This window comes from Pelmatolapia mariae, linkage group LG18 (assembly GCF_036321145.2).
Source record: "Pelmatolapia mariae isolate MD_Pm_ZW linkage group LG18, Pm_UMD_F_2, whole genome shotgun sequence".
NCBI classification, from domain to species: Eukaryota; Metazoa; Chordata; class Actinopteri; order Cichliformes; family Cichlidae; genus Pelmatolapia; species Pelmatolapia mariae.
In genome coordinates, this window is record NC_086243.1 from 28,991,629 (window position 1) to 29,016,209 (window position 24,581).

Below are 24,581 nucleotides of genomic sequence, written 5' to 3' on the forward strand. Positions count from 1 at the left end.
ATATACAACCAACTGATAGCTAGGAATGGTGCTTGTTATCTCAAGTGTTGCTATTTAAAGTATATAAATTATCTCTCACTTTTTATCTCTGTCAGACTTTTTTTTTTTTAATTAAACCTTTGTGTTAAGATGACGTGTCATTTCTTATATCTTGCTTGGTTGTAGGTGCTTACTTTGTCAGCACTACGATGCTACATTTTCACCTGCAGAAATGTATAACACGGAAAAATCACTGACAAGATGTAACCCAGTAAAGAATTGTTGTGTTATTTGAGAATGACGAGTACTTTCTCCATTTGGTTCTCCGAGGACTAACTGTCAAGGAAAGTTTTTAGAAATGTACGGTCAAAGAAAGCTCAACAGTCACATGACCCCCTATGAACAAGCACTCTGTGACATTGGGAAGGAAAACTCCCCTTTAACAGGAAGAAACCACCAGCAGAACCAGGCTCAGGGAGGAGCAGCCATCTGCCGTGACCGACGTAATCGCTTCATAATGTAACATATTTGGACTCTGAGTCTGGGTGCAGAACTCTACTGTATTCGGCTGCTGTAATAAAGTATTTCAAGCGTGATTTTTCTGACTAAATAATAACCTACTTAAGTTGATAATTTGGTCCTGATCTCCACTCTGGTGGAAACACTGGTTAATTTTGTACACACTCAAAAGTGGTCCTAGATTCTTGTACACATTACATGCATCATAAATGTGCATACATGTGGTTCACATCACACATGCACAATGATTGACAGCGTGGTTTACTATTTCAAATAATCTGTTTTTAATAATAAAAGATTTAACCTGTGAATAAAATCCTTTCAGTCATGAGTATGTCTTATTGTGCTTTGACTGTTGACCATCTTAAGTTTTTTTTGTATCATATAATCCTGCATTGCCAGGAGCTGGCCAGCAGATGACCCTATTTCAACGCTACCACCCACGCTCCTCACTCCCAGCCACCCACACACGATTTTTTTTAAATGTAATTGTTTAATTGTTTTAATTGTTCGTTTGTGCTTATTCAAAATAGCCCGATGCTTCACAGAGCTGGGAGAAACACGATCTTCAAAGGTTTTAACGATAAAACAGTTTATGAGTGTAATGAATATAAAATTCTTGCTTTCATCTGATCATTGAACTTGGCCTCATTTAACCTGGCCTACAATAACATAAAGATTTAGCATTATTCTGTCACAATAAGACAATTTCTCTTTAAAATTAACACATAGGCACAAACCATCGTGTAACACCTCATTTGCACAGTATTTCTGTAAAAACCTGCAAATTTCTATTTGTATCCTAAAGATGGATCCATCTATTTAATGGTGGATTAATAGACAGACGTAGATAGATGGACCTTTCGACATTAGGGATTAAATACCATCATTAATTAACAATAATAAATCATTAAATCAGCTCTCTCGCCCCTTAGCCTCTCTCTTCGCTGTCTCATTTGTATCCACCCACTTGAACCGGAACCTTTTCTCGGGATTTACACCCTCCCCGTCGCTGCATCGCGCTGACAGCCAGCCTCAACACCGATCCACACATCACCGTGCGCCCGTCGTCGCTCACATCATCAGCTGCACGGGATACTCCGGGTTGTACAATTCCTGGGGTAGCGGTGGTAGGTCGGCCCGTTATTTACTCTGGCTTCTAGAGGAGTGTCATCTTTATCTCCCGTGACAGCTTCACTGTGGACACCAAAGACTGACAGCATCTGTGGGCGCTACGATGGATGCTTCAAGTGCGCTCTCGTGATCTACGCTCACCGGCTCGGTGGGGTCGTTTCAGCTTCCGTTTCAAACGGAAAGGATAGATTATATGCACAGCTCCTGCCTGTACGCGCAGTGAACGGGTAAAGATGGGGAGCACGACCTCTTGCTGCGTGTCTGGGAGCCCCAAGCTCCGCAGAAATGCCCACTCCAGGCTGGAGTCGTACCACCAGGAGTCGGATATGAGTAGGGAGGAGACGGGATGCAACCTGCAGCACATCAGCGACAGGGAGAACGTTGACGGTAAAAACAAAACAAAACAAAAAAACAAAAAACAAAACCTTTAAGGTGTCAACACTGCATTTTGTGCCATGACGATAAAAGATAAAAGTTTATGGCTGGTATAATTTTTTGGAATTAAACAAACAGCCTAATTGAAGCTAATTACACGTATGTATAAATGAAATGCAGCTAATAATAACGTGGAGTGAAACATTCAAGTGTACCAGTTGGGTGCAGTAAACTAATGAAAATAAGTTATAATGAAAATGTTTTATTATTCCTGTGGGAAAGTTTTGAGCCTTTTCTATTCTGGTGACTCTGCTTAGTCTAAAGGCAAAAAGGACCCTCATGAACTAAAAAAACCCAACATAATTAAAAACATGTCACACCCATTTTCAAATCTTGAAAAATTAATCTGTAGCTTTCACATATCCACCTCTGCTCGCACTACTCATGTGTCAAAAAATACTGAGTTGACTGCAGAGACGTATCAACCTTCAGTACAGCCGGGCACATGCATGGATCTGTGTGCATTTTCTTCTCATGTGGCACTGCAGAGAGATATGGAGCTGCAGAGAACATCCTGTCCGTGAGGGCAGACGTCTTTGTGCCAGTCTTTGTTTTGCAAGCATGGTACGCAGCCCCCTCCACTGACACATGCTAATATGCATTACAATTGACCCATTCACGCTGGAAAGTGGCTACTAAATGGGCTGCCTATTTCCATCCAACAGCAAACCATTTCATGTAAATGGTTTTTCTCAAAAACTGTACAAAATCCCCCCCCCCTACAAACTATGTCCCTGGCAAGATTATTTGAAACTGTTTTATTAATCATTGTTTTATTGAAACTGTTAGACACTGTATTACAAGACAGTGGCTGTCAGATAAGTTGTGACATTTTCACTCTGGCTTAGGAAGATTCTCATAACATCAACCACTATAGACTCAAATATGGAGTCTAACAAAGCATAGCCACACAAGGACATGCTCTTTTCAAAGGCTGCTAACTTATCTGGTGCACAAATTAAGCTGTATTTAATCCTGTATCTGCTCTGTAATTTTCACCTGATTTGCTTTGGGTCACGTAAAGAGGTCGAATTTCCATGTTTACAGATGCATTTGACCTATTTTTTCCTTTTTAGTCACTTTTAATTTATTTGACCTGCTCATCAAAGAGTTCTGAATCCTCTTCCACATTAACTGCATTCATGTTATACAGGATACAGCCTCATTATCTGTGCTTTTTTAAGAAGTCCCACATTCATAGTAGGTGCTCATTCTTAGTCATACATTTTGCCACTACTTGCTGGAGAGCCCCGACACATCTGATAGCATCATCTTTCCTCTTTCCTCTTTGCCATGTTTACCGTTCTGTGCTGATAAAGGATCTTCGCCCAGGAACACTTTGTACGGGTTATCATGTGAGGCGGGAAAAGAGGAAATTATTCTCACCTGCCGATCTAATCTTGTTTTAGATGTGTTGATTTCTTTTGCCAAATCTTTGCATACCTGCAAAGCTCAAGAAGAGCAGAAAACAACCCGAAAGAGGAAACATCTCAGCAGCACATTAGAAGAACCGTGTCTGTTGTCTAAAATCTAAAATCTGATTGCACATGAATTAAAAACATTTGGAGCCATATTTGCTTACATATTTTGCTATAGGAAGCCTATCGACCTTCATTATCCGCACTGAGTCAGCATGGTGAGAGACCTGCCTTTTATTGATCAGCGTTGTCACTTCCTCTTGTAAAGATTCAGCTTATGTTCTGTATGGTATTTGTGGAGACTACTGACTTGAGTGCTTTGCATTACAGCAGGGTAATGTTGATAATATATCTTCAGTATCTGTGACAAGGCGGCTTTAAGATCACTGAAAACATTGCATAGAGAAGTGGAAATCTCCCCCCCAATATGTTTTGGATTGTTGCTTTAATTGGATGCATAATTGTCTGAGCGTGGAGCCAGATGCTCTTTCTAACAGAGAAAGAAAAGAGCCATGATGAAGATTCAGAGAGTCGACTGTCATTTCTGGTGAGGATAAAGATTACTCGCACTGAGAGGCCGTCTGTCTCAGCGGTGCGGTGATTGAAACCGGAGCGTGTCTAATGTGTTCGGACTGTTATGAATTCACAGACAGATTAGTGGGCTTCATTAGAATCTGCAACATCAGAAAAAAAGAAAGAAAGAAGTCTTCGTCCCTTTCCAAAAAAGAGGCAGCTGTGAGCCTGTGTCAGAGCAGATAGAAGAAGCCTCAAGGGACAGTTGATTGCCAAGAATTAACGCCTCAATTTAGAGCACGACATGCTGCTTTCAAATCATCACGTGCCTCTTAGTGAATGGGCTGACTTTGCAGCATTAAATGGGAGTACATGTAGGGAGGTCAGGGTCACTTATCGTTTTAATTTTTAATTAAAAGAGAAAAATTGTTATCACGATTTTCCCAGAGCTCATCGTAACATCGTAAGATCGCGTTGTCTTTGTCGAACCAGCAGATTTTCTTTGGTGTTTAATTTAATGTTGGATCTGACGGATCATTTGTCCATGAACAAACTACTATCCCTTGATTCTTGATACATCTGAATGAAGCTCAAAATGCTCTGATGTTGTTGGAGAAATGTGCTTTTTTTTTTTTTCTAATTGTTGTTTCTCTCAGCTGACTTACAAACAACCAGCAATGATGTCATCCATGCTTGTGGCTGTTTTCCTATGACTTTAGCAGGCTGATAGAATGTCTCCATTTTTAAAGCCCTTGACCGATTATTCTTCCTACTGAGCAAAAAGTTAATTGTGCTTGAATTCAAAGTTCATAGAAATGAGAAAATGTTGTGTTGGTGCACAGAGGTTATCTGAGGATGCGCGGTGGTTTTCATCAGAGGCTTTCAAGCTGCTTAGAAGGGAATTAGAAGTTTTGTTTATGCAAACTGTTAGAGATAGATAAGAAAAGATCACCATGGTCCCCTGCATAGTAATCTTATCAGAGGAGATTTTTAGTAACAGTAAATAAAATTAATTTATTGAAATAAACTCACAGAGGAGATTACGTGTAATGTTTCTATCTTGAGTTTGTTATTATGGTAGGAAACCATAACTGTAATTAAATTTAGGCCCAGTTGCGATTATGGTTTCCTCTGATTATGAAAACAAGATAATCAAGAGAAAACCATTATTATACAGTGTTTGAGCTCTTTCACTGACAGGCTTTGGCAGGCATAGTTCAGCCTGAGTTGTTTCAAATCACTTTGGTTTCGAGGAATCTGGAGAGGAACAACTAATACGAAAATCATGTTTGTTGAGTAATAATTTTATCTGAATTCAGATTTTTCTGTTTTGCTCGGAGAAAATTGCATCTGACTTCTGTGTGTAGAGATCAGGAGAAATTCTAGACAATAAGAGAACTAGATGGACGTGAGAGAGGACCCAGAGTCTGGAAACGATGTGGTGGCGACTCAGTGATGAACAGAGGGTCTGAAGGGAAAGTGTGCTGGGATTTGTGAAGCTGGATGAGGGGCTCAGTGGTCACCAAATGAGAACAAACAGTCTATAGTGCAGGAAGACATATAATCATAGAACTGGAAGGTCTTATAAATTATCTCCAAAGTATTAAAAAATGTCCAAAAAAAGTATTTGAAGTAGAGATGTATGATTTTGCTTGGTCTTATTAACTGAATAAAGTCCTCACGTAATTTTTTTCCCATGACATGAACTCGGTGAGTTGGCGTGGAACGAACAGATGCCCTTCTTGGAAATTCAGTTTGATTAAAATATCTTGATAGCTTGACTGATGTTTTTCCAGTGCCTCAACCTTAAACAGTTGTGTCTGAGTCAGTGTGGGCTATTATGTCACTTGGGGGATTTTAGTGTTAGAGTCCTGAAGTGACCTCCCAGCATGCTCTGTTTATAATGACAGATAAACGCTTCACTACATAACACCATCATTTCACTAACCTGGGAACTTGAATGCTGTCGTAAACTAAGCCGGTAGCTAGTTTCACAAAAGACAGCTAAGGAGAATTTCAGTTTTTGCTATTTTGACATGCAAAGATGCATTTATTTTGGTGCAGTTCTCCTTACACTGGTTAGGAACCTACTTTCATAACACCAGTTTTAACACCAGCATGTCACATGACACTGATTATTGCTGCTTTTTATCTTATTCACGCTGAACTGGCCCAATGCTCCTTCAGATTTGTACTTTTTTTTAGCTGTTGTGATCTCACGAGGGATAAAGCTGGCTTAAAGCCTGAAATAGAAGCTAAAATGTTGAGAAACTGACATGTGGTTTGTGCTGTGAAAACATTCTGCATTTATAGCGAGACACCAGTCCTGGAGGGAAAAGATAAAGAAAGTGAGAATGAGAGACAAAGCTGTCACGTGACCTGCCTTTCTTTGACAAAGCTGTCTGTGTTCCTCTGTTAAAATGACTCTTTCTGTTTCTGTAAGGCATCATACATCAACTCACATGCTTATATTTAGGTAAGGAGTATGGAGGGTGGAAGGAAATATATATATATATATATATATATATATATATATATTTAAAGATTTAGAGCAAATTCAGATAGTCTGGTGAACCTGGTATTGTGGTAGTTTATTATGTTATCATCAAATATATATCTCCTAATGCAAAAGCAAATATGCATGTGTTTGTTACTCAAAGGCATTTTACATCTATATCTACATAATCTACATCTATAAAATAGCAGAACATTTGTTTCCTTGTCCACGGCTTGGCAGGTAAAGATCATGGTCGCTGTCATTTAGGTCTTAACTCAACACTGTCAACCAAGGTTCACACAAATGGTTAATAGAATAAAAGGATGAAAAGATGACAAGAAGGGGCAAAGGTTAAATGCAGACAGACGTGGCTCTGCGACTTGACTTTGTGCAGGGCCATACAGCCCTAACTGAAATAAAGCCTCCTTTTGTTTGGGTTGTGTGCACTTGTGAAGTAATAATATGCTTAATCTTTTGATTTTGGCACTAGAGAGGTGAGTAGGAAACACTGAAAATCTAAAACCAAAAGCTTATCCTTTTACCCATTTACCTCCTTAGTTTTCTCTAAACCTCTATTTATTACTTGTAATCAACAGACACCCAGTTTGTCTTTGTCTTCCAGCCTTTTTCCCTTCTTTTATTCTGCCATACAGTTTAATCATTGGGGCTCTTTCTATTGTTTCTCTTTTCTGATTTACACAGACTGAGAACACAGCTACACAGACAGGCAAGACATGATATTTCAATTTTAACTTCATTTTAAGCCAGTAGTGATGTGTAACATTAAAAAAGGTAAAGTCAAGTCAGCTGATAATAAACCAGAGCAGTCAAATGAGACACAAGAAGATTATTCTCATAAAGAAGAGGACAGATGAGATGATATACTCAAACTGGTTTCTTGAACACGACAATGAGTTCACTGTGCTCAGATGTCCTCCACTGTTACCGGAGTTTAATCCAATATAGAGCCTTTAGGATGCGGTGGAACAGGAGATTCACATCATGGATATGCAGCAAATCTGCAGCAACAGTATAACAGCTGCGTCATGTCAGTATGGACCAAAAATCTGTTTAGAATGCTTCCAGCACCTTTTTGAATCTATGCCACAAAAAATAGCTCTAAAGGCAAACTCCAGTACTATCAAAGTGTACCTAATAAAGTATTTGGTGAGTGTATACTTGCACTGATGTCTAAAATGGAGCAACTGTGGAGAAAGATGACTGATCAAGTGGTTAGTTAGTGTGGGAAGGGTACAGGGCAGCAGCAGCAACAACAACAACAACAACAACAACAACAACAACAACAACAACAACAACAACAACAACAACAACAACAACAACAACAACAACAAGATAAATAAACTGGACTCAGGAAAATGAATACACCCACATCTTTAATTAAGTGTCTCGTTATTACCACACACCAACTGAGATCCTTAAAAAAACCAAATCAGCTGCTCCTCATGTGCTCACAGCAGCCTAAACAAACAGCACATTTTGCCCTGTGAAGCTTTCTCATAAGAGGAAGAGGACTTATGTGTTTTATTTTTAACAAATGAGAGTTTTCAGATGTTTTATTTCTATTTTCTCTTGAAATTGTGTAACAAAACTAAAAACAAAACAAAAAAAACAGTAAGAAAAGTAACATTACAAAATATTGCTGAAGTGGCACAACATTCAATATATCCACTTCTTTCCACATCAAGAAGCATTGCTATTTTTACAGCACTAGCAGTCATGTGTTTCCCCAGGAACATATGACTGGCTCAGCTCAACATGTTTGCAGAGCTGAAACGACTCAGATAAAGGAGTTAAAATATTCTAAAACAAAGAAAAAGATTACTAGGCACCCTTATTCTTCCTTTGGAGAAAAAAAGACCATTCAGGGTTGCTTTGAAGGAGAAAGTACTTGTTTGGCTTGCTGACTAGTAATGAGAGAGCAATTTGTCTGCCACTACACATCAAGACCACCTCATCCCACTAATTATCACTTCAGAAAGGTCTGCTTGCTTTGAGCTCCTGAGGCAGAAAACTCCTAAAAGACAGTCTCATTTAAATTAATGAGGACTTAGAGGAAGCTGTCAACTCTTGACTATAAAGCTAATCAGAATCAAAAGCACTTTCAAACTGACATGTCACCTGATTTTACCTTGTGACCGATCCCCTTCAGATTCTGCCAAGGCTTCCATGACACGTTTACCTATAAAGGTTTTATCTTTCTTGCTGTAACTCATTTCCCAAACTAGTACTTATAGAATTCGGTCATTATTAAAGGAGGGAATAAATAAAAGTGTTACGATGAAGAAATATGCCAATATGTTTAGGTTCAGTCTGGGATATCTTGGCTTGAATGTGCGATTGATGCTACACGAAGCTGAAAATAAGGTTAAGCTCACTGCTGCGTGCATAGCTTCTTGACGAATCTCTCGTTAACCCAGCATGTCATGAAATACAGATCGAGGTGTACTGTATAATGAAGGTGTGATTAGCATTGGTTTTATTTATTCATTTTACTTCTGTTAAGGAGATTGCAGTGAATTGAAACACTCACCACTGGGAGTGTAGTGATGCACCGTTGTCTGGGAATGAGAATCCTAAAATGGTCAAAAAAAGTTCAAAATTTAATTTACTAGCTGGGCCCACATCCTTATTTTAGGATTGCCTGCGTTTTAAAGGCGAATGGCTTAATCAAGAATTGAGCTGCGGTTTGCGGAAGGGGGACTGACGGCGGCTCCCGGGCCTGGCAGATCCCCGTGTACTAACGAGAAGTGAAGAAGTGAAAGAATTGAAAAAAGGGGAGCAAGGGTGGGGCACGAAAACAAGAACAAAGAGCTTGTAGAACTGGGGGTCATATATAGATTAGATAAGAAGGGGCATGTTTGGAGGTGTGGTCCCACTCCTGAAAGTCAGATAATTTATCTCCAATAAATCTCACTTTATGACTTTTGTCCATAGTAGTCCCTATAGCATTACTGATGTGATTGTGTGTGTATACGTTTGTGTGTGTGCTTATGCTTAAGCTTATCAGTGCTTTCCCAGGGAGCGCCCCCTTTCTCTCCTGGGAATATGAAGCCATGTGCATGTGTGCAAGTCCTGTTTGTTTAACTCGGTCTGATACCACTCAAAGCCAGTGGTCAGTGTGTGTTTGTTCAAATAGTGGATCGGGTTTTGGAAAAAACTCCAAAACAAAACCAAAAAAATGAAAAAAGGACCAAAAAAAGAAAACTAACATAGAAAAGAATAAACTGCTCACACACTGCAGAACTCTATTTTTTTTAATTTAATGCATGTGCTGGTGTTGGACATTTTAAGAGTGCCCTCTCTTCATCACGCAGTGATAAGGCCTGATAAAGATGGTCAGCGCCATCATAAATCACATTAATTGGTTGAGTAGGTTTAAAACATGTCTAATCAGGTGTATCAAAGATTATACTGTCAGATATTGCCTCAGGCATTATATATATCTTTCTGGATTTGTCGAGATGTAATTCTTCACGTACTTGTTCTTATAAGTTTCCTTTTTGTTTTTCTAGTTAGTCTCATAACTCATGCAAAGACAATATGTATTACTCGCAGATGCTTCATTTATTAACTATTCTTCCAATGTAATACGTGGTTCTGTTTGAATATTATTATCACTGGTCGTGGTCATATGACCTATCACAGTTTATTCAACATGGCGCCGCTCTGTGTTTCATCATCTGATGAAGAGCAGGTGTGTAGGAAACTTCATACCCTACTTGATGCAGAGTTTGGCAGTGTGCGAAATGTTAATTGTTTCCTGAGATGCTGTTACTCAGAAATCCCTTACTCTGCTGTTTGAAACGTGGGTAAGGTCCTTCAGAAAGCGATTTCACCTCAGCATTTATTTATTATTAAACACATTCATGTACAGTACATGAATTTAGACAACGCTGCTAAGAGGAAAAAAGAATACACATGACTGAACAGTGACCAGAATTACTCTCTGCATGGGAGCGAGTGAGTTTTCATGCTACCACAGACTCCAACAATAACAGTGGCATCACATTCATAACAGTGAACTTTAGATCCTGCTCAGGCAGGCTCTAAAGTTAACAGAGGCAAAGCTGCTCTTAGTGTAGACATGGTCATAAGATAATAAGTCATGGGTGAAGCTTAAATGCCACAATACAAATAAGAAGTAAAGTAAAATAAGTCAAAATGAATTTGTGAGGTAACTTTCAAGATAAACATCGGTATGTGCTTCACAAGAAGAACTCGTCCAATAAGATTTCAGTTAATTAAAAAAACCCAAAAACCCAGCCAGTCTTAACTTGTCTGAACATTTATTAAATTCATTTTTATATGGAAGGACCTATACGTTTCAGTTTATGAGCAGTAAAAGAACCAAACAGTAACCCTTGGCATCTAGATTCGGTGGTAAAATTAACATTATTAAAGGCATAAAAATAAATATTTACCTTGAATGGATGAAAAGGGCCAGAAGATTTTTGTTTTGCCTGAGCTTTTGGCTATTAGATAGAAAGTTGTTGGACTTAAAGAGCAGAATTGGAGAAATTATTAGCATTGATGTATCCTTAAAACAAAACAGCAGTACATTGTTGCTGAGGCTGCCACATTCAATCCTCCGAATATAACACGTACTTCTACAAAAATTGATGCAGGTAGTTACACGTTAGGGTTCATTACGTCCCTTTTTTGCAACAATATTTCCTCGAAAAGGTTTAAAAAGTAGCAAAACAGACACAGTGTTGGAAGTGTTGCAGTAGTGGACTGACCTGTTAAAAGCATGGTGCCTGTTTTTAATTCATTATGTAAGAGTAGTGAGACAGACAGGTAGGTTTGCCAGCTGATAGGTTAGCTGAGCTCCTCCTGTTTCGGTGTGCCAAAGCAGACCACAACTCTCCGTTAAAGTTTACTTGAGGTGGTGAATATCATGTGTCAACACATGACACCAGCTACTGTACACCCCGGGAAATCCAGCAGGTTGGCCTAGAGGGACAGGTCCTGTGAGATTGATTCAGAAGTGCTTCTGCTAGTCAAAAAACACTTCAAGGACCTTGTGAGACCAACGATGTTTAATGTTACATCATCTTTAAACCACAGAAACAACTAGAAAAGTAAAAGTGTTTGTCTCTCTGTGTCAGCCCTGTGGAAGGCTGGACACCAGTCTACCTCTCACCCTACTGCAGCTGGGATAGGCTCCAGCCTCCCATCGACCCTGAATTGGAAAAGCAGAAGAAGATGGATGGATAGATTTTTTTTTTTGCTATATTTTATAGTCCTGCTGACTAATGTAGCCTTGCCCCAGGCCTACTGATTTCCTGGAAAGATTCTTGACTGTGGCTCCACCATTGTTCTCTATGCAGTAAAAAGCAGAGTTAGCTGTGTGTGACTGGAAGACTCAGACTGACGCATGCATCATATATTTGACACAGCAGTGGTACATGTGAGAAATCACTCCACCGTGATACAAAGGTAGGTGTGTGTGTGTGTGTGTGTGTGTGTGTGTGTGTGTGTGTGTGTGTGTGTGTGTGTGTGTGTGTGTGTGTGTGTGTGTGTGTGTGGTTCCTAATAGTAATAAATTGCAATAAATAAATTGCTAAGTCTGATCTTTATAGAAATGGCAGTATGACTTTGACATACTGGGAACAGGTCAAAGTCTGTAATCACAAATGCAGCAAAGTGAGCGAAAAGTCAAACTACAGCTCTCATGCATCATGGCCTGACTAAAATATATTGTGAATGGACTGCTACTTAATGCTTTTCTACTCTTTCTTACTACAAGCCTCATTCACCCACTCTCAAATACACAAACACGCTTTTCTTTCTTTTTTTATGTTTTAATGTGTTTTTTTTGTCCCGTGTCTGTTTTCTCTGGGCTAAAGTTTATATATATATATTTTTGCACCCTTGTGCTTTCTTGGCATGCTTTCTTTTAAGTTTCAGACAAATTGAAAACCAGTTAAGCTACCATTTAAACTACTCCTGACTACTGTTACATAAGGTGCTAACTTGACACAAATCTAATCCAAGCTGGGTCCATTCACCCTGGTGGATTTCAGAGGCTTTTGGCGAGACCAAATCACATGTGCAGCTGTATATTGTAAGAAAGCAGCAGGGGAAACAGCAGCACAGCCCAAACTAATTAGGAGATGCCTAATTTGATTAATATTATTCTGGAATACATGAATGAAATGAATCGCTGATTAGCCTAACCCTTCGGCATCAACCAGTTCATCTGTTAATGCTGTATTTTTGGCTGATTCCTAAAATCAAACTAGAGTTCATTTGAACTTCAGTTGTTACTTTATGGACAGAAAAAGCTTAAACTAAGCAGACTTATATAACAGGCTTCTAGTAAATCCTACCTGCATGTTAGCTATTTTTACTTTTTATTTGATTGCACACAACAGGAGGTGTTTGTCAAAGTCTTTGCTGTTTTGCAGAACTGCTGTAATAAGTGAAAGTTGTTTCTCCCTGTACAAAACTATTCAAGCAATTTAAAAAAGGCTCAGCATGGCTGTTTGTAGTTCGAGAGAACAGAGTCTGCAGCACAGGTAGGTTTGTTAGAAAGAAAGACCTGTTCAAAAACATATTAGCTGTGTAATTGTTACTGTAATTGTTACTGCAGTGTCACAGCTGTTTTGTTCTCATTTTAATTTACCAGCAGTCATTCATAGTCCAGCAGTTGCTGTGGCTGGGACAGATGATCAACCATGTGTCCCTCTCACTGTCTGCATTATAATCAAATAGTCTGGATTTCAATCTGGGGCGTTTCCTGTCATATTGTAGGAGACTGCATGCTGGGCATGTTTAAAAGCTGACATCACCAAAAACAGGCTCGTAAAATGTTTCTCATTTGATGCAGGACACTACAGGATTTGTAGTGACGAGTTAAGTGAATAATAGCAGATGCTGTACCTGTATCATTTTTGGTGTTGCTTATTCAATTTTGTCATTTGACTTCAATTACTCTCAATTATTTATGCTCATGATTGATACGCACGTGATTTCGAATGCCGGGATTTGTTTTTAGATGTTCTGGGTGTGGAAATGATCGCTCGCTGAAGAGAGAAAGCTTCTCACTCATAACAACTGTGCTCTCTGTTGTCAGAGTAGCTGATGTTATCGGCAATGAACAAGGCATGAAAGGATTTTTTGGCATCTGTTCTGAGTCCTTCTGCTGTATAATATGTGCGCACAAATGCCTCGCTGGCCCATGCCTTTAGGCCATGATGCAATCCAGATTAGCTCTGGATGGGAATGATTCATGCCCGGATTTATTAGAGTAGAGGAACAAAAAACAAAAAACGCACACAGACTTACAAGAGTAACGGTTGTGATTTAAATCAGAGTAAACTAGTCATCCTTTATGAGCGAGTCTTCTTATTTGCTGGTTTCTCTGCCACTATAAAAAAGGAGCCCAACCAGAGGTGTGTTATAGTGATGACTGCTTGTCGGCCAACGGTGCACGGCTGATTGTCAGAATTTTTGCAAGGAGGTAAAATGTGGACAGAGGGAGAAAATATTACAATTCATTTAAAAATGCAAAATATGAGCTTGGAGGAGCGAGTGCTCTCTGAGCAGCCTTTTAGTTTAATTTCATTTGCAGTATTAGGCATCAGTAGGAATCTATAGTCATATAACATGTAAGTGTTTGCATGCTAATATATTGATAATAATATCAGTTTATACACCAAAGTTGGTTAAACTTGGTAATGTAGTAGATCACACATTTGACTAACAAGCAAAAGATCCCTGATACAATCCTGGGAGGAGACGCACACCCTTTTGGGGTTTGCCTCATTTAGGGCGTCCTGCATAGAAATCTACCAAATGAAACATGCAGGGCTACCTGCTGTGGGACCCCATTGTGAATCCGCTAAAAGTAGCTTCATGGTGATGGTAATAATCGCAACAAGCTCTAATTAATGTGTAGCCTTGGTTTAGCATTTGTGCAAATTAAACACAAGATATGTCTGGAGCATGTGTGAATGCTGCACCGAAAAACATTGTGTTTTTTCTACTGTCGTGTTTTTTTTTTTTTGTTTTTTTTTTTGGCTCATCTTTGATATTTCAGGAAGGCGTACATATTCTTTGCTCTTTGTTTTTGACAGAGTTGAATATGGAGTACAATCCATCAGACCATCCACGGGCGAGCACAATATTCCTCAGCAAATCACAGAATGACGGTGAGTGGCTTGGTTTTTATAAAATTTCACATAACAGGAAATTTGTCTGTTTATCAGGGTTTTTCAGTTCTGGTAATTAAATAATTTTATTACATTTGATACTCAGTTGAGGAAGAAATATAGAGAAGGTCAGAAAGAGTTGCATTGTGTCTTTTTATAGATCTAGAGCATGGGTGTCGAACTCCAGGCCTCGAGGGCCGGTGTCCTGCAGGTTTTAGATATCATCCTGTTTCAACACACCTGAATCAAATGATTAGTTCATTACCAGACTTCTGGAGAACTTCAAGATATGTTGAGGAGGTAATTTAGCCATTTAAATCAGCTGTGTTTGGATCGAGGAGACATCTAAAACATGCAGGACACCGGCCCTCGAGGCCTGGAGTTCAACACCTGTGATCCAGAGGAAGCCATATGATAGGATGCCAAGAGACAAACTGTGGTACTGCATGAAGAAGTCAGGCAGCAAGACAGTGGTGAGGTGTATGATAGGAGTGACAGATGGGTTCAAGGTGGGTGTGGGATTCAATCAGGAATTGGCTGCGAGTCCCTTTTTGTCTCAATTGTTATGGACAGGTTGACAGATGATAGTTAGTTGGGAGTCTCCGTGGACTATGATGTTCACAGACAACATTGTGATCTTTAGTGAGAGTCAGGAGCAAGTGGAAGAGAGCCTGGATAGGTGGAGGTATGCAGTGGAGAGAAAAGGTTTGAAAGTCAGTTGTTATTGAAGGTAGATGTGTTCAAATACCTGGGGTCAAACATCCAAAGCAACAGAAAGTGCACAAGAGGTGAAGAAGAGTCTGCAGGGAGGGTGGAGCGGGTGGAGATGAGTTTCAGAGGTGATTTATGACAGAAAGACAGCAACAAAAGTGAAAGGAATGAAATACAAGATGGAAGTGAGACCTACGATGTATGGTTTGGAGATGACGGCAAAGAAAAAAAGAAAAGAAGACAGGAGATGGAGCTGAACATATTATGATTTCCAAGGATGGCGAATGCGGAGATGCCAGGCAAAAAAGAGACGAGGCAGGCCACAGGGAAGATTCATAGATGTACTGAAGGAGGACATGTAGAGGGTTTGTGTGACAAGGAGCAATGTTAGGACAATGTGAGACAGAGACAGAAGATCTGCTGTGATGATCCATAAAAGGAGGAGCTGAAAGACATGTAACAGGTTTCCAGTGTTTAGTTTTGATGTAATTATATACAACAAGACAAAACCCCAACATTTAGAAAGCACAGTTTGCAAAAAACATACAGATAGTGTTGTACAGTTCAGAACACAGTTTTGGCTTTATTGACATTAGCTTGACACGCTGCACTTCCTGTTATCAGCACTGCAAGTTGCTCAAATGCAGTCACAATAAAGAGGGTGTGGAAAAAGTCTGGACACAGTGCACACAGCAGCTCTGCTCACGGAAATGTTTGCAGCCAGCTGAATTTGTGCTGTTGCATTAAGACTGAGACTTTTAGCATCCTGTTGGAGAAAGCTTGCACATATAGAGAGGACATACTAAAGTGTTACTAAGATCCATTAACGTCCCAGCATGAGATTGTTGTTGTTGCTGGAATTTCAGAAACAACTAAAGATGCTTGCTTTTTAATGCTTTTTAATATTTTATATTGGATTGAATTTCTTTTTGTACATGCTTATGAACTTATTCATGTAGAGAACTTCCAAGTGACATTTGATTAATGTTCCTCCTCCAAACAAAGAAGGAATAAAATGATGTGAGATGTGTGAGTTTTTTAAAATATAATCATTGCTTAATATCTGCAACATTTAGAAACAAACTCCATCGTTTTTGTGGCTTTAAACAAAAAAATGGTGCTTTTATAGCTTTCTTTTCTGAAGTCAAAGAATCCCCTAAAGACATCAGTGTTAAATAAATTATACTTGCTGATATTGCTCATGTAGTCACAGAGTGATGTAAGCCTTTGTGCCTCTGAGCTGTTTTATTATCCAGAAATGCTCCAAATATAAAGCAGTGTTTGCAATTTGTTTTTAACTCGGTCTGGTTTTGGTCTTTTCATATTATCTCTTGTACTAAAAATACGATGCAACACTAGCTCTATCCTTTAATACAAGACTGAGCACAAGTCTCAACCAACACCTCATTTCTTAATATTTAGTTAGAAAAATGCAAAAAACATGCAGCATTTTACTGAAATGTGCAAATTCACATTGAAATACAGGATATAAGACAAAAACAGTTTGTGCTATTCAGTGTGCTTGAAAGCCAATGTTTGAATATTTGACCACCTTTTTTCTTCAGCACAGCCTAAACTCTCTTTAAGTGGAACCCAAGTTCCCTGAAGGATATTCCAAAAGGCTTCTTTGGATATTGGCTGCCTTTTGTTATGTTTGTTGTTCATTTGTCATTGCCCCTTTTCCTCTTTTTGGGAATGACCTTGTTGGCATGGGCGTAACTTTGTGCTGAACATTGGGGGGGGGGGGGGGGGGGTGTCAAGATCTCTGTCTAAATAAATAAATAAATCTGGGTAAATTCCCAGATGATTAAACATGCAACTATTTTGCTGGTAATACCTGAAATGAGTAAAGAAAATCAACAGCCTATTAATGCAAGATAGTTCATAATTTTATTGAGGGGGTTATATTGGTTGGGTCTGATTATTGGGGGGTCATAACCCCCCTTAACCCCCCTGGAAATGACGGCCCTGCTTGTTGGTGCAACACTAGAGTTTTATTACTGCGTGTTTCTTTGTTCCCATTTTAGGTGAAACTAAGTATGCGTTTTTGTAACAGACTGCTACTAACAATGTGCCTACAGATACAATTTAAAACTGGTTTATACAGAAAATCATGATTATACAAAGGCTGAACTAAAAATGAGCGACAAAGCAGCCAATGTCTAAAGACAAGAAAAAAGAAGACCTTTAGAAGGACTGGAAAACTATTGCCTGAGGCCACTTTAAAAGAATTACACATCTGTCTCCTTGAAAGCAAAATATTAAGAAATGAGCGATGGCTCATGACTGCACAGCTCTGTATTTTGTTTAAAATTCATAGTACTTGGTTTATGAGCATAAAAATGTTGGACAAGTTCCTCAGCTGCTTATGACAGATTGCTTTTGCAGTAGACGTTTACTTAAAGAGTGATCTTTCTGTCCCAGGTACTTATTTTAGTACTTGAAGTGCTGACACTGTTCCCAGAGAAAAGCCAAAATGTGTGACACAAGTGAGACAAAAAGCAACAATAAATGACTTTATCAGAGATTTCCTCTCTTGTAAGGATTTATTTTGACCCCTTAGATGTATCTCACGACCCTCTAGGATGCCCTCACTGTTATCAGAACCCAAACCATATTAGAATATTTAAGCATTAACATGTTGACATTACAAATGTTTGTTTGATGATCATTTATGAGGACGTTTTGCTTTGCCCTACAATGTATGCCATTTGTTTCTTTAAAAGAATCAGTGAGTCTCATGCAAAGAAATAAGGCTGTTGGTTCCTCTTTTTTCAGAGGTAGCATACAGGACTGGTGAGTAGTGTAACTTTGTCTCCATCTAGTGGCAAAACTGCACATTTCCCCCTCTGTGTCGCAGCTCACTCTTTACTTTTACCCTTTAACACTTCCTTTAACTATCTTTTCTCAGCAATTTATTGCAACCTTTTTTGCTAGCTGCTATTAACACTTTGCTAATAGTGTTTAGTGTGTTTTACAGGCTTCTATTTGGTGGGTTTTGTGTTTGGCTTTTTTTTTTGCTTCTGGCATTTTAGGAAAAATTACAGATGTTGAATGTCTTCTATGTATTTTTACAGTGCGGGAGAAAAGAAAGAGTCTCTTCATCATTAATGTGAGTGCACAGAGTTTTCTGCTTTACTGCAAAAATTGAAACATGATATTTTTTCTTCTTCTTTATTCTTTTTGTGCACATTACCCTTGCATGCTATAGATGAGACCAAAACGTGAATTCTAATAACAGTCTTTTGTTTGTGTGTGTGTTTGTGTATTTGTAGCACGGAACTTTGAGGCGCAAATACAGCTCCTGCTCCACCATCTTCCTGGATGACAACACAGTCAGCCAGCCCAACCTCAAATACACCATCAAATGGTTGTAACACCAGGAAGGAAAAATTTGTATTTTTTTAAACTTACATGCTTTTCTGTTATTAATATAAACATTTCTTTCTGTCTACAGTGTAGCATTGGCAATATACTACCATATAAAAAACAGGTAAGAATTCTCATGTTACCTAAAGACTGCCAGTTAATATCTGGGCATCTGATATCAAGGACAATATATTCAGTTTATCCCAAAATCTAAATGCAGAACTGCTGCCTATTCTGGATGGTTTATTTGCTTCTCTGTGTTTTTTAAGCTTTTTATGATGAATGCACAAAATTACATCTAAAATTCAGCACAGTTTGAAGTCTGCACTTATGTTTAATCTTGTCACAGTTTCAAGGATGTCTGGACTGTTGAAGGATTCAAAGTGAGGGATCCAAGACATAAGAGTTATCAGAATAAAACAGGATGAAGAACTTCTAGAACTGAAACAAGAAGGCATGAAACATGACACTAAAGAATAACTAAGAACAAACTAATTCTGGAGGGAAAAAATAAGGACGTTGCTAAACAAAATCTGGAAACCAAAACAGAAATCTAAACTTCAAGTCCCAGAATAACACGTAAAGAATTCCAAACCCCACGTAATGACAAACGGCAGGACCTTGACGAGTGTATACTTCTGTGACAGTGATCTGTGTTTTTGGATTAAAGGAAGCTTCAAGCTGTTCAAACTCTTCTTACAACTGTTTCAGTTGCAGTGATCTTTATCCATAACGTAGCCATAATAGCCTACTTTAAAATAGTTAATATGTATCTCTCTACCCAAAACTCCATGGCTTTTACAGTTTGTGAACATCTCTGATTTTGCTACGGTAGTAGCTCACTGTGGCTAGCACACTGAAGCGTACCCTGCCTTTCGCTCTGTGATAACTGGAATAGGCTCCAGGCTCTTTGACCCTGGATTGGATGAGTGTTTGAGAAAGTGGATGGATAGAAGAGAGGAAAAATAAATGTTTTATTCCTTTTCAGAGATACAGACGGTGGGACGCTATTAGATATCTTTGATGAGAGGCTTCACCCTCTCTCGGTAAGATAAGCGATTTCATTTTTAAATCTGTCGACTATCCTGCTGCTCGTTTTGACAAAACTGTGTCAGATTTTGTATTGTATTTTTAATGCAACTTGGTAGAGTCTGGTTCTGTGTGTTAAGATTTTTTTCTCTCCCATTTTAAACCCTTTATTTTTGCTCTCACCCTCACCGTCTGTTGCTTCATTTTCACTTGCGCTCTTTTCTTTATGCCTTGTTGTCTTTCTCACCCTACTCTGTGTTTTGGCTTTTCTTCCTCCTCGCAAAATTGTCATTCACCATCATCCACTTTTCTCACTTTCCCTGATGGTTGTTGTTCTTTAATCCAATCTCTGCCTCCCTTCGTTTATCCAGAAATCAGAGGTTCCACCGGACTACAATCAACACGATCCGGAGCAGAAGCAGATTTACCGTTTTGTCAGGACACTGTTCAGTGCTGCTCAGCTCACTGCTGAGTGTGCAATTGTCACACTGGTGAGGCTCATTTATTTGTGTATTGCCATTAAATAATGCAGTTTTAGAAAAAAAGGTATCTTCATGACACTTTGCCCCCCTAAGGTGAGATAAGATGGACCTTTCAGTTGCGCGTACACAGTTTGTGTTTAGGTCCCCGGGAAATTGCAGCCTGATATGTTCAGACAACCCAGGCATGTGTGCAAATTGTTGATGAGACTATGCATCATAACTACTGTGATTCATGTGACTATTGTGGGCTCTGAGAGATCAGTGATGAATGTAGTTTGTCATACAGGGGGAAAACAAAACAAAACAATCGTTTACCTCCTGACACTATTAGTTAGATCAAATCAGGTTCTGTTAGTAAACTGTTTTTTTTCCATGTTAATGATTGTCTGCTGCTTTGTTTTTCTATCTAGTTTTCAGTCTTTATCCATGTGATTGTGCAGGTTTATCTGGAGAGGCTCCTGACCTATGCAGAGATTGACATATGTCCAGGAAACTGGAAGAGGATCGTTCTGGGTGCTATCCTGCTGGCTTCCAAAGTCTGGGATGATCAAGCTGTCTGGAATGTCGACTACTGTCAGATTCTCAAGGACATCACAGTGGAGGACATGTGAGTGATTAGCATTAAGGATGGGAATGGTCTTGAAATTTAGGATTTTATTCGAGGGTTAAGGTTTGAATTGGGAGTAGGTTGGGGACTGGGTCAAAATTTAAAAAAAGACAGAAAAGAAAACGACAAGCAGCCCGAGAAAAACCGGAACGATGCTCATGAGATTTGCTGTGATAAGCTTCTTCATCAAGTCATGGATTTACATCCTCAAGGTTTCAAACAAATACATAATGGGAATGAAAGACTCAACAACACCTAACTTTGAACTTTGAAAGATGATTTGTGATTTCAAGGAGCCGTTTTTTCTTCTTGATATCACAAAGAAAACATTTTTAAAAAGTCACTGGGTGAGTGCACTGACACAGAAACTGTATGATCATGCGACCAGGAACGAATTGGAGCGACAGTTTCTGGAGCTGCTGCAGTTCAACATCAACGTGCCGTCCAGCGTCTACGCCAAGTACTACTTTGACCTGCGATCTCTCTCAGAGTCGAACAACCTCAGCTTCCCCCTGGAGCCGCTCAGCAGGGAGAAAGCTCAAAAACTGGAGGTGAGACGTCACCGTTAAGGTTTCCATCCGAGTCTTTTTCTTTCTTTTCTATCCATCAAATTACTACATTTTCCCCTTGATTAGTAATCGATGAAAATAAAGAAACTCAAAGCCAATAAATATAGGAGTTATAAATTGTTCCAGATTGTAACAATTCAGCTTTGCCCCATTGCCACATTGATTTCTCAGGGTTAGCAACATAGAGAAGGGAATTAAAGGGATAAGCCAAGTACTGCATTTATTAAAACTAGTTAACTAAAAAGAACCAATTATGTAGCGTGGAGAGACTTTGCTCCTGTAGAGCCTGCTGGCTGAAAGAGACTGTGCATGTTGGACGTGTCACTGACTGATCAGGGCAACTAATTGCTGATTGGGCTTTCAATTTTATTTGTATAGCGCCAAGGTGCTTTATTTTGTAAGGTAAAGACTCCACAATAATACAGAGAAAACCCCAATAATCAGACGACCGCCTACGAGCAAAGTACTGGGCAACAGCAGGAAGGAAAAACTCCCTTTTAAGAGGCCGAGGGGAAGAAAACCAGTTTACCAGGATAGGACAATTACCTTTACAGATCTTCCGGTGTATTGAAAATGTGTAAAGGGGCGTCAAATTGCACTATTTACTTTTAAACAAGATTTGAAAAGTTTTCTAGAAACTAAAACGTTAATGCTTCAATCACATAAAAGCCCTGCACGCAGCCAAATGACAACGATATCTTAAAATTCCTTTATGCCCTTTTTGCAGGCCATCTCCAGGCTATGTGATGACAAGTACAAAGACGTGCGGAAAGCTGCCAGGAAGCGCTCGGCGAGCATGGACAATCTATGCGGGATCCGATGGGTTCCTGCAATCCTCCCTTAACCACTAATATGCTGTCATATAGTGAAGAGTGACATCGTACTGCAGACGCTGCCTGAAGGAGAAAATGTGTGTTTGTGCTCAGTGGAAGTGTGTCAGTGTGAATGGACCCAGGATGCAAAGCTACATTCTGGAACAGCGAGTGTAACCTGGCACCATCCAATGGACCTGGAGTCAAGAATCGCAAACTACAGTTGTAGTTTTAGAAGATTAAGCGAACAAGACGTGTTTCTACTTTAACTTAAATGCCTTCATAGTGCCTCGATATTTTTGTACTGTAAGAGGGAAGGGAGTTACTGGTTGTCACGTCAACCATTCAAAGACATTCGGAGACAACTCTAGTTTTGGAGTATAAAGGAAATCCAGGACAAGACAAAGGTCTGAAACTTTTGAGGACATGGCATTGTCAACCTGTCTCAGTGTAAAAAGTCTCAGTTTGGTTTTCTGGTTTTGTCCAGACAAATCTCTCGGTTTTAACTAGCTTCAGAGATTCTAAATAACCTGTCTTTCAGATAACCCTGCGTATTATTTATTTATTTTCTAAGTACTTTTCAAAATTTTCAACCGTGTTTGGCAATTAGTAGTGTAGCACAGGACTTTCTACTGGTTATTTATTTCTTTGATGGGAGTAAGAATAATAAAGATTTCTTCTCTGGAAATATTCAAGGTTTACAGTTCTAGTGTACCTCTTTATGCTCAGGTAGTCTGGTTGATATGTCGATTGACTGTAATGCTCCTTATTTCGGTTACTGGGAGGAGAAATGAGATTAGATAATGAAATAAACACCATAGAAAGAAAGGGCTAGAATACATTAAAAGTATCCCTATAGATGTATCAGTATAGCAAAAATCACCAGGTTTTCCTTCAGTAACATGACTCCACAAATTCAAAAGCAGGAGCCAGCACGACCCTCTGCTGACATCTAGTGGTTATTTGAGGTGTTGCAGAAAAAGGCTGCCAGTCCAGGGTACGGTCATTTAAAAGAGTAGTTTACAGAAACTACCATAAAATTCTACCATACCGCAGACGAAGTTACGTGTTACGTTATGTGTTAACATTACATCGAAAAAGTATCTGCAACACATGTTTCAGAGAACATGTTTCCTATTATCCCAAATAATCCACATTTCTTGCAGTGAACAGTCTTTTTAGACGTTGTAGTCAAATTATACACAGTAATGTTTGTTTAAAATTTGAACACTGGCTGAATGGGAAAAAAGAGAAAAGATAGGTGAAAAGATGGAAAGTTATTTTGTACTGAACATTTATTTAACAAAACAATATCCATTTACTGTCAAACTCAAATGTGCTGTTGCTACCTAACAAAATGTTTTATAGTCAAGTAAAATTTAATGTCTAACTTCAAACAAAGAGAATGATATAACTGGTCTGACAAGTGCACTGACCACTGGATGCAGATGTGAGGAGGCTACCCAACATTCCTTTGTTTATATATGTTCAGTATTATAGCATTACTGACTGTATATATCACATTTACTGTTCATCTGGAAAATCTGGTAAAAAGCCCCGGTCTCATGAGCTTCATGCTCAGTGTATCCTACCCTGGCTACTGTCTTTATTTACAGTATTAACATGTCCTTGGATGGATGCTTGAAGGACTTGCTGACATGTCTGGGTTAAAGGGTTTCTGTTTTGCAACTTCTCAAACCCTATGAAACCCAAAGTTCCTCAAATATAGGGGTAAGCCAAAAAAGAGAGCTGTTTTCCTTGTGTTTGATGAGGTCATTTTTGTAGTTATACAAGTTTTCACAGGACACGTTAGTAAGATAGCACGCAACTCAATAACAATATGAACCAAAGAAAAGTGTATTAATTGTATGACTGCAACTTCACAAATATCTAATGCCTCAAATCCCACAAAGTTCTTATCTCATATCCCAAAATATTTGTTTTATTAGAAGCAAAGTAAACACAAGTCTCATCTACTAGTTATGTATGATTGGTAGTCTTTGATCATCAACAACGTGTCCTTGATAAAGGGTGTCTTGAATCCCTGTGTTTAATCATGACACGCTAGTACTACTGCTTAATCTTTAAATTTCCACTCACCTTTAAAAACATTGTTTTGTAATTTGGATTTTCTCATTTGGGCAAGATATGAATTTTTCCATGTTTCTTTTCACCTCAGTGTCTCAACGCTAAACCAGTAAAATATAGAAATATAGTGTAGTTATTTTGGAAATTAACTTTGTACAGTGTATAAAGAGTTCAAAAACTGAAACAGGTTAAATTTAAGTTATTTATGGATGTGACTGATTTGTGTTTTTAATAAAACAAAA

General features: G+C 38.9%; 1 protein-coding gene across 2 annotated transcripts; it reads left to right on the top strand.

Annotated features, from left to right (window-relative positions):
- The first annotated feature begins 1,518 nt into the window (after positions 1-1,518).
- On the top strand, positions 1,519-24,553 carry LOC134616943 (cyclin-Y-like). 2 transcript variants are annotated; one of them, XM_063462056.1, is made up of 11 exons: positions 1,519-2,019; positions 14,598-14,672; positions 18,162-18,179; positions 18,461-18,495; positions 18,659-18,753; positions 18,841-18,876; positions 19,741-19,798; positions 20,153-20,272; positions 20,704-20,870; positions 21,259-21,421; positions 22,167-24,553. In XM_063462056.1, exons 1-11 carry the CDS (start codon positions 1,866-1,868, stop codon positions 22,281-22,283), a joined length of 1,038 nt encoding a protein of 345 aa, XP_063318126.1. In that variant the 5' UTR covers positions 1,519-1,865; the 3' UTR covers positions 22,284-24,553. The 2 variants fall into 2 exon arrangements, with proteins under 2 accessions (XP_063318126.1, XP_063318127.1); XM_063462057.1 differs by lacking the exon at positions 18,162-18,179.
- Positions 24,554-24,581: the final 28 nt, after the last annotated feature.

Excerpts from the sequence above, each read along its gene's own strand:
- LOC134616943 (XM_063462056.1), top strand. The coding sequence starts at position 1,866 with ATGGGGAGCACGACCTCTTGCTGCGTGTCTGGGAGCCCCAAGCTCCGC. Across the intron at positions 18,877-19,740 it reads TACTACCATATAAAAAACAG|AGATACAGACGGTGGGACGC; the intron begins GTAAGAATTCTC and ends ATTCCTTTTCAG. Across the intron at positions 19,799-20,152 it reads AGAGGCTTCACCCTCTCTCG|AAATCAGAGGTTCCACCGGA; the intron begins GTAAGATAAGCG and ends TCGTTTATCCAG.